Source organism: Tribolium castaneum, chromosome 2 (genome assembly GCF_031307605.1).
Source record: "Tribolium castaneum strain GA2 chromosome 2, icTriCast1.1, whole genome shotgun sequence".
NCBI lineage: Eukaryota > Metazoa > Arthropoda > Insecta > Coleoptera > Tenebrionidae > Tribolium > Tribolium castaneum.
In genome coordinates this window covers 6377412-6389985 of record NC_087395.1, presented here as the reverse complement: position 1 = coordinate 6389985, position 12574 = coordinate 6377412, and the positions used below count along the sequence as shown (strand labels likewise).

General features: G+C 39.2%; 1 protein-coding gene across 10 annotated transcripts in view; it reads left to right on the top strand.

The window, feature by feature from the left end:
• Tlk (Tousled-like kinase) overlaps positions 1 to 12574 on the top strand; it is a 42712-nt gene that overhangs the window by 15983 nt on the left and 14155 nt on the right. For 3 of the 10 annotated variants that reach the window (XM_008194483.3, XM_008194490.3, XM_008194510.3), the window contains one exon: positions 5100 to 5185. The exons of 1 other annotated variant lie outside the window; for it this stretch is intronic. In XM_008194483.3, coding sequence (XP_008192705.1) covers positions 5100 to 5185 — 86 coding nt within the window. Of the gene's footprint in view, positions 1 to 100; positions 331 to 4925; positions 4963 to 5099; positions 5186 to 5738; positions 6163 to 9293; positions 10007 to 10796; positions 10819 to 12574 lie in introns of those variants that run through there. 6 more of the 10 variants (XM_008194497.3, XM_008194503.3, XM_008194518.3 and 3 more) reach the window with 6 other exon arrangements.

The window sequence follows — 12574 nt, the reverse complement described above, 5'->3', positions numbered from 1 at the left end:
CCGGTTACAAAGGCGCGCGCCCGCCCGTCTCTGTTTACCCTATCGCATACACATATCAAAGCAAGGCGGTAACATGGCGGATGGCGCCTATTAGCAACAGCAGCGTGCGGCGGCCGCAGTGCATCACTGACGAGTGCGCTCTAAACTTTGCCTTGTTATTCAGTTCCGCAGAACTGAATCCGAACCGGAGGTGATGTGGTGGAGGCGAGTGCAGTGCCAGTGCTGTCACCATCAGGGGTGAAAAGTGGTGCGGTGCCGCCCCCTCAGGATTACTCTGCAACACCATCCAGAAACGCTGATATGCCATGGCTGTACTTAGATCTTCTGTTGGTAAGACGATCAACTGCGTAGATTTTGACAAAACGAACGTAAACAAAAACATACACCCTCCAAGATGTGTGTGTGTGTTCAACATGGAAATTTTCCAGCATACCGTGAACTTTAATGCACCGTTTCAATCAATAATTTCAATTTAACTGCGATGCCTTTTCGATAGTTGTAACAGCTGAAGAGGTTCCGGAGCAACGGCGGTCTGCCGTCACGTGGTTGGAAGAATGTTTCGTAAAGTCGGGAGCATCATCGCAACGTTGTTGTTCTAGTTTCGGCCGAAAATTTCGACATGGAATAAAACCGAATTGTAATGACATAGGAAGTGTTAAAGGGAAACATTCGAAAGGAAGTGCGTTGTTGCCAGTTCGGGAGCGCGGATCCTCTTATCCCGATGATGATTCATTCGTTTTGCCAGTTATTATAGCAAGCACCCGGTTTTTCACTCGAAGCAATTAATACCGAGGGGTTTGGCGGGAGGGTTTTAAGGTAGCAGAGGCAGCCAGTTTGGTTCGATTGTACATGCTTAAAGCTCGGAAAGGTGTATCGGTTATGACCGCGGAACTGTCCATCTTCGTCTCGAACGTTATCATCGTCGCCGGTTCGTCTTGCTCTCGCTCACGTGCACCAAGAGTTCCGATCCACTTATTCTTTGTCGCCTTTTCGAGATACACGATTTAGCTCGTCGCTATGTTTGCAAGTCGTAGTGTATATCTACACATATTGCGGACAGAGCTTGCTTGGTAACGTATTGATTTCTGTGGCCGCCAAGATAGGGGTCAAAGGGCATTTTAGTCTCTCGTCGTCTTACCTCGTCACGATTTGTTGTGTATCCACGTTGTGTATTGTTCCTGAACTAAATTATTCAATAATGCGACATCTATTATCTCTACCAGGTCGTCGTAGTAAATTATTTTGCTTTAGATGTTTCGAAACGATTTATGAGTGTAATTAGCAAAGTATTAAAAGACTCTTAACTACGTAACTCTTTAATTCGATTTGTTGAAGAAAAAAAAATGTTTTAAGGTCAACCAAGACGTTGGCGTTTCATTCGATTTGTCCACACCGATGAATTTTTAATTTCATTGCGCACCCGTGTTATAGCCGTCAAAACTGGCAAGCTCTCTCTAAACCTGGTGTAGTTAGTCCTCTTCGCCAGATCAATACGGCATTTATTTTTAGATTTGCTTCGTGCACACAACTGTAACCAAAACTCGACGTAGTAGCTGGTGCGTGTATATGTCGAGAGACCTGTGGAGTCGCACATGCTGTGCCGCTTTCCGTCGGGAATGTTCTTGTGCTGCTGTATGTAGCACATTTTGAACAGAAAGAAAAGAGGTCGAAATCCCGGGAAACCGGAGAGATGCCGTTTCTGGTTGAAATGGAACCGTCATCAGGTCGAACATTCGGCGGGGGAACGGGGGTGTCTAGAATCTCTCACTCGCGCCGATCCGCACTCGGTACAGCCATGCCAAGAGTATGCGACACATTCCCACAGCTTCCATTTGTGAATCATTCTACACACGAGACTAAAAATGTTGACTCTGCCCGAAGTGAGGTGTATCACGAACGAACGACGGAATCGAAGGGCGTAAACTCGACACCTCGCCGATTACAGTCGGCCTTCGACCCGGTTTAATAGGGGGAGAATATGACGAACGCGATAGTTTACCTTACTTGGCCCGTAGCTGCTTCCGTGGGCCTAGTTTCAAAATTGCCGCTTTTATTTTTCGTATGGGTGGTTGTGTAAAAGACCGAGAAGTTGCTGCTGGAACGAGGTACACAGTTTGTCGGTGCAGTGAGTGAGGAGAGATGAAATCGATCCATTTTATCCCGAGGTTGGCCGTTCCGTGCTCGCACCTGACCTTGCGGCATGTATTAACCGCTGCCGCCGTGTGTTTCCACAAAAATGGCAGACATTTGACCAATACAATTTTTTTGCTTTTAAACATTTTTATATCCAGAGGAAACTGGTTATGTTAAAATTATTAAACCATCGGAGAATTTTTTAAATTCTTGGCGACCTACATACGCGTACGCAAGTGGAGACCCTTTTTAGGGATCCATTATAAAGTTATTGTCATCATAAGGGGAACCAACGTAATAGTATGACTTTTATGATTGTTCGCTACGCCAAACCACACTTAATTTGTGTTCATTGACTTGGCAAACGTTGCATTATTTTTATGTTGTTAACATTACTTTTTCTAAATTTTCATTTGGAATGCTTTTCCGCAGGCCTGGGCAGAAATTTTGCCAAGTTTTTGTGTAAAAGTAGCGAAATTTTAAGTTAAGATCAACACTTTTACAAGGTTAAATCTCGGCGGTTATCAAACTGCGGTCAAATTTTAACCAAACCATGTTGGTATAAAAATCTAAATTCTATCTTCGTTAAGTCGGAAACTTAATTTTGTATTTACAATTGTTCCCATAATATATGAAAAAAAGTTGTAGTATGAAGAAAAATGTGGACACTACTCCAGAGCTAACCGTAAAAAAGTGGGTTAACCCATGTCAGTTTTTTTGTCAAGTTGACTATCAAATTAACCATAGTTAAAGCACTCAAATAACTGTTCTGAAATATCGGGTGTAAGGGAAACTAAAACCATCACGTGAGGAAAATAGTGGTTTGTCGTTCATGAATTTTAAACGTGAATTTGTAATATACAACGTGTATTAAAAAAGATAATTCTTGTACCACAAATTATATATTTGTAATAAATTATTCTTGATTTACGTGTAATAAAAAATTAAAACAATGGAGACAATTGTACCTTATCAGTGCGTAGACTATATGTAATCTGTAACGATAATGGTACAGAATTATTTAGCACAACTGGTATTTAAGCTTCGAATATTTATAAACAAAGGCTGCGTTTTGCAAAACGGTGACGTTTTCGGAGTGGTTGGGGGCCCGTAAAAAAATGTTCCCTTCCACTCCGTCACCGATTTCAAGGTGGCGTCACGTCCACATAAAATAATAGCAATGTCGTCCTTGTCGTCGCCTGTAAAGTTGCTATTTATGAACAAAGTTCAATTTATTTGGGTACGCAGACACCCCTAAGATAAGCGCGAGTGGACTCGTCGTCGCATTTTCATCTTGTGATCTGCTCATTTTATTGGTCACTCAATTTCACTAAAACGGAATATGTAGGTACGGATGTGTTGTACGTATCGATCCATTTCCAATGGTCGTGTAAAATTATCGTTAAAAACCACCACTTGTTCACGTGGAGTAATAACCGGATCAAAGTTGTATCGTAGCGCGCGATAATTTAAACACTTTCGTGACGTGATGGAGAGGAAAAAAGGATGCGACCACGCCCTGTATTTAGATTTTCGGTTAGAATTAGGGAGACGTCCTGCAGCAGCGGAACATTTCTTGGACGAGATTTGCTCCGTTTTGCCGGAACGTCGTCGTTGCTCTCGAGTTAGAACAGAATCGCATGATGGAATGTTATGCTAACCTTTTCTGCTTTTAACCTATCCAACTTTGTTTAGATATTGATCTCGCAGCTTGCGGTTGCTGCAATTTCCACCTAGAGTGTACCTAGAATATGGAAAATTTTATAATTAGCTTGAGAAAGTCGGACAAAAGATGGTACATAATAAAAGGAGAAGGAGAGAACGGACGAGGTTATAATAAGAGATTTCACCCTAAACCATCGGCAACCCCTACGGAAAGGCATTGATCTTTGAATCTGGGTGTGTCTTGTCACACTGGTAATATCAAAAAATTGTACTAAAAGTTTTTGTTTCGATTTGACACCTACGAAATTTGGGGCGGGTTAGATTGATGGAGTATTGATTCGTTTCACAAGTATTTTTGTACCAAAGTCTTCAACCCGTAAGACGTTTCAAGGTCGCCTAATTTATTCATTGAGACATTTGCAAATAAATCTCTGGAAATTTTCTTGTGTTGTTTGTTCCTTTCTATTTATAATGCGTTGATAAACACGTCTCTGTATAGATAATGCGATAATAAAACGATAAAGCTCCTAAAAATTTAAGAAAAAAATCAAGTGCTGTTTTTCGAACGGTCGACGTTGAAACTAGGTCGAGTTATATAAAAGATAGTGTATTTGATGGTTAAATCATGTTTATAATATTTCCGCTACTGGCTAAAATTTCTCGTGTTTGTCGTTCGTGGGATCAGTTAGAGGAATTGACGCTCTCGACAAAGTGGTTGGTTGTCGACTTGTATAGTGTGCTTGGGTGTTGCCCCAAGGAGGAACTTTTTCAATTTTCAGTGGCTCCATCTGACGGTCGTAATTGGGGGTCCCTATTCCACCGTACAAAATCCACCCACCGTCCCCCCGGTTCAGACCCCCGCCCGATCAATGTTAACGTGCCACGCGAGATCGGATGACGTCACGGCCAGGCCACTTCCGGACTTTCGACGCCATATTGTTATTGTCAATGATAATCTTTGCAACGTTACGTGGCAATAATTTAGTCCGCGATGCGTTTCTTTAAGATTTCACGAATATATCGCGCTGTAAGAACTCTAGTACCTCTAGTACTTCCCTCGCTTTAATGAAGTTTGAGCTTCTTACTAAACACATGAATTAACGGCGTCTTTGTAGAAATAACTAACACAGTTTTTGCTTCGGATGGCTGTCACACGCACCGCGGGTAGGTTAAAGGAGCGTAGAATGGGTTATCCTTTGCCATCCGATCTTTTCTTTTTTTTTCTCTTTCTCTCTATTCCCGATTTTATCCCGCTTTGCCCCCTTGAAATGCATATATCTGTGACCTCGGCGTTGTTACAGGCGCTGGAGTGAAGATGGAGCATTTCCAGGCGGCGCTCGACCCCCGGAAACAGGAGCTCCTGGAGGCGCGCTTCCTTGGCGCTAGGGTGAGTGCCTATAAAATGCATTTTTCTTTTTTTTATTTTCTTCCAATCAACCATCCACCTTTCTTTCACCCATCACGCACCCGCGATGGTTCTCAATATGTACTAACCACTAGCTTTATTTACTCATAGTTTTCAACCACTAAACTACCTACTCGTAGCTAAAGTCGCGATTTCTGGCGGAAACGTCCGAAGAGAGTTAAAAATCGGGTAAAATAAAAGAAAACCACATAATTCTCAGCTTATAAATAAATAGCCTTGTTTACATTCGTTGTAGGTATTCATTCTATTGTATAGTTTAATATTCTGTCTGGTGGAAACCAGTTGGCTTGATTAAACATTAAGCGCAAAAATATTGATTAGCTTTAGTTGAGTGTAACTAAATGTCGTTCGAGAGAGATTGTTGATGTGGACAAAAGGGGGAGATGCAGGTGCGACTCGTCGTTATAAGTTTTTTTTTCCGTCTTGAATGAAACCAGTTAGGGTTCGTCCCGATTCGCGTTCGTAATCAAACGTGTCGAGATAGCACAAAAAGGTCGACTCACAACCGACGAAAAACGAATTAAGCTCACTGCTTCCGGAAATCGGACGTGTGTTGCGCCATTTTTTTCCTTCTATCTCTATCCCGTGTGTGATTTTAAGGATTGTGCAAAATAGTTTTACATCTCTTTTCAACACATTGTCATGTCGAATATGTAAACGTGTTTAGAGAAGATCGGTCGTGAGGTGTACGGTTTTATAAGAATGGTGTCGTTGCACTTAGTTGCAATGCGAATCTAGTACAGTCTGTAGCAAAAGTTATATATACACACACACACCAGAAGTCGAACTCTAACCGCTCCATTATCTTTGGCAGTACCTATTTTATTTGTGTTCGTCCTTAGTTTCCGATGACGTCTCTTCGGTTGCGGTGTTAACAGCGAGCCTTAAATTTTATCGCTACTGACGTGTGCGCGCAACAATTTGCTCCTTTTATGTTGGTAAGTCTTGCCTGCACGCTGCTGGGACCGAATAGCTTTCTAATTGTTTAGAAAATAATTCGGCGCAGTAATTCGGTTCGTGTAATTGAATGTTCTCCTCCGCTGTCCTAACGTTTTACAGATTAGATAGTACATGAAAATAATTTCGAAAAATTTTCCTGTGTGTAAAAGTAAAGTGGTTGAAGATCACGGGATCGTTCGTAGTAACAAGTAAGTTTTGGTTTGGTCCAAGTTCCGTGACCCATTCGAGAGTTATGCGGTTGATTATAACAACAAGGTCCCGGCATTGTGACATTTCATTATTGCAGTAGATTAGAACGTGATGCTAAATTGGGCTTGTTAAACAAACATAATTATTAATAGCGGGAGGTACAATCGAGGTGCTGCTGTTGCAGAGATCGCAAGTGCGCCAATACATATATGATTGTAATAATTTTTTGTGTCCGTCATAATCCGGCCGCCGCGTGGGACGTGACTGTTTGTTCGGTCGGATCACCGGTTAAAATCGGGCCACTTGTGTTGTTGCGTTCGTTCGTTGAAGGACTGAAAGCCCGATTTACCAAGCCGCATTGTGCGGCGAACGTTGAACTTGCGGCACAACTCAGCGGTCTCGGCATTTAGTATCATGTCCGACTATACGATTACGGCACACACATTCACACACACACACATATATACGCTGCTGCTCTCGAGAGCCCAGACAAGTGGAAGCGCAGCAGCGGGTTCACTCTCTCTTCTCTTTCCATTCGCGAACGAACGTATAGCGCGACGAGACCTTGGCTTCAAAAACACCCGTCATTTTTATATGCAAAACTGTAATCCGACGGCGGAGGCTTTCACTCGTTATTGCGCTTTGGGAATTTGTTGAAAACAACGACATCTACTCCACAATAGCAAAGCCAATGTGGGCTAGCTTTTCGGACGATGAAATCGGAAGATTCGATTATGTCATGGCAAAACAGTTAATAACCTGGCCGGAGCCCAAGTTGCGATGGAGATTTATTGGGTTAGTAACAGTTTTATACACCGGGTCCCAGCGAATTCGTAAAATCCATATTGACCCTTAAACGTTACTATTTTACAAAGTGAGGCGGTAAATGTGTCGTCAATACAGCGAGCCTGAACTAGGAGTTCCAGTCCCAGGACCTGTGATTTTGTACTACATTTCATGTTCTGGAATTAAACTGACATGTCAGATTCAGATTGCAGTGCAAGTTGTTTTTAGTTCACTATAAAAAAGTAGGTTTAATAGAATAATATTTAGGTGAACCGGATATTATTTGTTTAATCAACTTCTCCTAAATAAATACTAACAATAGTAATGGCTTTATTAAGGCACGTTTCACAACAACAAATAATTTAATTTCTGTTATATATTTTTTTTCAATTTTGTATTTTACCTATACCGTTTTATGTTAATACCTACATCATATATTTTCCGGTCTTAATAAGTGTCTGATTTTGATATCATTTTTAAAGTAAAATGGGATCTTTAAAAATCATATCTACATCAGACACTTATTTTGGAACAGAGACAGAAAATGTTATTTTTTAATGGATAATAGTCCTAGCTAAATAATTGTAATTTGTAACGGAAAATAAGACTGGGGGTAAATTTTTAGAGATTAAAGCCTTAAAGAGATATTTTAGGAGAGAGGGATTGCAAAAGAGGCAATAGCTTTTCTTAAATAAGGGAATCTGCCCTAATTCTGTATAGATTTGTATAGATATTATTGCCAAAACTAAATAATTAGATTTTCCTAGCGTTTTTAATTAAGTAAACTAGGTTTCTATAAGGATTTGAACATTTTGATATACCAGTGGTTCCCAACCTTTTTCTTCTTGCGAACTCCTTGTGTAGCTAAAAAACTACATATTTGACAGAACATTTATTTTCATTATGGTGTGATCAAATATTGGGAAGGCAGACAAGCTTATTTTGGTTAAATAATTTATTGTCGACGTTTCGCCATCTTTTGGGGGCTTCTTCAGGACAATAAAAAGGAAACCATTCGTGTAGCGTGAAAGGGAACCATTTCGTTAGTTACGTTCATTGAATTGAATGTATATTCATTTAGTATATTTTATAATCTTTTTTATTTAAATATTAACAGTGAATATTAAATAATTCAAATTTTGGCAGAATAGAAAATTTATTCATAGTAATATTAGTAAAAGAAGTCAGGTCTAGTATTTGATATATCTTGGAAAATATCTGTCAAAAATCCCTTATGAAAATTTGGATACAAGAACATAACTCATTTTCCAAAGAATATCTAAGGACAAAAACTATAAACAAACACAATGCAAGACCCGTGATACAGAACTATTGTCAGATTTGTTTGTTAGGTTTATTAAAATTTTTATTTTGTAATTTTTTACGTTAACGACTGAAATTCTTAATTCCTTAAAAAAAAATCTCGAACCACCGGTTGGGAAGCACTGGGATATATTCATTTTTAAAGTAAAATCGGACACTTGTGTAGTAACGAGATTCAAAACGAACAAGGTCTTAGAACCATGTATTCAATTTCAGTATTTGTTGAAAATAAGGTAGTGATGTTTTGATGTTATCATAAAGTTTTATATACTATTCACAATTACATCTTTAGTCTAAATTTTGTAATAAAATATACAAATTGTCTATAAATGAATGTGGGATCGTAGTAGGTATTATAAGTTTGCCGCTTCTTTCAAAACAAAACGAACAATGTTAGTATATGAAAAAGTTGGTTTTACGGATGGTCTGGGTAGATATAAATTTCATAGGAGTAAAATAAACTTGTAATCAAATGCGGCAAATTCAAATTCCAGGATGTACTGAGATCGTACACTCTTTTATAAACAGACTACATTTTTAACAAGATGTTTCTCTTGTTAATTTTGTTGTATGAAAGCGACAGTGACATCAATAATGGAGCAGTGTACTCTCCTCTTGAACTAAAAAGTCATGCCAGTCATCTTAATTTCCAAACGTTGGCAATCCTGCATATCACCATTCACATTATTTTTGAAATATTACTTACCGCGGGATGTATGTCGCGATTTCTAAAAGGTTAGGAATCGGCATATAACAACAGTAATTGTGAATAGAAATATTTATTTGCCTAAAGAGCGCATTATAAAAACTTGACCGCTTTTTAATTCGTCCTATAGACCACCATGAATGACACTTCACCGTTTTCACGAAGATAATCTATTAATTTTGGTCTGAATTTTCAATAATTTAACGTTTAAGGGCTAATATCGTCTTTACCACCTCGCTGGGACCCGGTCTAATGGGTCCGTAATGAACGCAAAACGTCCCGGTGTAATTGGCGGCTGCATTCCGCGCGTTGTTGCATCGAGGTCTATTTTCGTCGCAGTGTGGCAGTAATTTTTTATTGTTGGCTGCCGAGTTGACCCGATTTGTGTGCGACCCGCGGCACTGTGATCAGTTTTTTTCGTCACGTCACATCATCAAACCTCTGCAGGCAGGCACAGGATACGCAGCACATTCGCCGTGATAATTAACGCACACTGTCACTAGCACAACGGGTGGATATCCGAGGAGCAGCAGGAGCGCGCGTCCTTCTAACGCACCAGCTCGCTAACGAATGAATCGGTTTCGAGTGATTCAAGTGCGCCAAGTGCTGGGAACATGCGCGATACGGCAACAACGGCCGGCGCCAGCTGATAGCTGAAGGCGGTGTTGCCGTGCGATGGCCTCGATGAATGGCATTGCAAGGTCTGTCTCGGTGCAGTGCGGTGTGCTGTTGGTGTGATGTAGACATGTGCGGGAACGATCGACGCCATGGAAGGGCTGCTGCAAGCTCTCCTTGTCCACTACCACTTCAGCCACCAGGTAACAGATTCGGAGGGTTTTCAGTGCCTGTACACTACGTCCACGTGCTCATCGCGTCGCCGCCACGACGACGGCCTGACCTAGTCTCCGGCTTTCATTGATTTTACAACGCGTACCACCAGACAGAGGTTTAACTTTACTTGTTCGTTCGCCGGTTGAAATTAATTCGTTTCAATGGTGGAGGACACATGGGTTCATAACGCCTTCGCCCGTCGTTTCCGTGCTTCGTTATCTTCCGTTTCGTTTCTTTTTTGTGTGTGGATTATAACTCGGTTTCCGCCTTGATAAACCGTTATCACATCGTAAGATATTTTCGACTGTCTCTTGTAATGTGTTATTGGTGGTTGTGAGTGATTGAATGTGTTAGTTAGCGAGTCCCCGATATTAATAATATTGAGGTAGGCAGCTACTTTCTAACATGCCCGACCAGAAAAGAGCGATTATTATCGTCGCAAACAAAATCGTTATTACGTTAAAATAAATTCTACGTCCGCTCGATGTTTTTGCTTGCCGTAATAGATAGCTGCATTGTTTCTAATCTTTACTTGCTAACTCTCCCACTACCGTGTCGTTTTTTACCGGTATTTGGCAACACTTTCTTGACCTCATATTGCGAATTTATACGTTTTCTGACATTTTTCGATTCGTTTGATGGAACAGCTGGCTAAAAACTCGACATTATTCGTCTTCTTCTCCAACATGACATAAACGTGTGTGAATCTTTCATCGAGTTTCACTTTCTCGGAGTTTTTGCTAATTGACTGCCATATTGGAAAAAAGAAAGGTCATCGGACATCACTGCGAAAATCTAGGTAATTTCATTTTAGATTCAAGATTAATTTTTTGGTGGAGGATTAGTGATTTTTCAAAAATGTACATATTTTTGTTATTTCCGGTAGCTCTAAAAACACATTTTTTTATTTGCGTAATGTTGGTTTACAAATTACAAGGAAGTGAACAGATTGATTTTTTTCAATACGGAACCAAAAGAAAGTGATTCGATTCAGTTTATTTTTCTTTATTTTTTAATGGATATTGTTTTAGTTGTACTTCTCGATTTCATATTTTAAGGAGTCGTTTGTAGTTACTGAGCCTATAGGTTTTTTATCCAAGAACTCTTAAAATTCCTAAAACGTTGATTTTAAACAAGCAAAATTAATTTTCGATTTCCCACGTCTGCAAAGTCACAGCGTTTGGCATAGCAACGTGTAAACAGAGAAATACCAAAGGTAAAACAACGTACGTATGTAGGTACTTCTTGTCAAATTTTACTGTACAAACTTTTCTTTAAGTTGTTGGATAAAATTATATTTATTACACATGTAAACGAAGGAATGTTATCCTCTTTTAAGGCTTGTGTCTTGTGAAAATTTGGTTTGTATATTGTTATAGTAAATTGGGAGTAGACATTCAAAATATATTAATTAATAGGCAAGAATAAAACAAATGTGGAAAAGCCAAATATCAAATTTAAATTTGTTTTTCAAGATAAGATCCCTTCGTCTCCGGGTGGAAGATTTTTTGTGAAATTTGTCTTTAACGGCTGCAATTACTGCTTTTAAAATACTAATTTCAAATACAATGTGTTCAAAAATGGATGTTTATCATGGTCGTTCAAATGTCTATTCTAGTTTTTGAATACTGTCATGTCTGTCAAATTTTTTAATTAGCGTTTCATTTGCTTTTTGCATTTTTCGTCAAAGTTGTTTCAAGTGTAGGGTTTGTCCCGATTTGTGTTTTATAAATTTCCGTGATTTTTTTTGTTGTTGTCTATTCTTTCGTTTTTAGGTTCGAAGCTTTTTGCATTATTTTGACGGTTTTGTCACTTTGACGACATTCAAATTAAGCGCCACGTTACGTTCAAATTTCCAAGGTGACTTGATGGACAACCATTTCTGAACAGTATGTATCATAATTTCGATTTTTACGAAAGATGAACCAGTTTCCCAGTGGTTCTCAAACATTTAGTGAAACAAAAACAGGAATACCTACCCCAAAAAAGCACGACTTTATAACTAACCACGAGAGAGAGTCTTAATTTTATTGCGAATTATGAGGCAATAAGTATTTAACAACGCATTTTGGAAGACATTTTCTCAAATAATTTGTAACTACAGTAGACTTTGGATATAATGAACCTCAAAGGGGCCGAGAAAATCCCAAGTTCACAATATGTTAACGTTTTTTCGTTATCCACTGTTTGTATGTTTTTTTAGTTTTTAAAATGGCTGAAATCCTTCACGGAAGTGGTCTTCGAAGTATTTTGTTCTATTTACAATATCAGCCATTTCTGACTGATCCAGAAATACTGTTTCTGTTGGCAATACTAAATTTAAATCTTAAAAGGATACCAATGGAATACGCTTCCAGCTAGCAACAATGCAACACTCTTGTCAAATATTTGTCAAGAAAATCCACATCTGGTTGCAGTGTACTACTAACAAAAATACTTGCAAAGCTGTTACCAACAGACAGTCTTTCTGGATCAGTCTTTATTTACAAACTTATATCTAAACATGTAACTAGAAAGTTCATTATAAATTATAGCCGACGAATTATTTTTTTTTC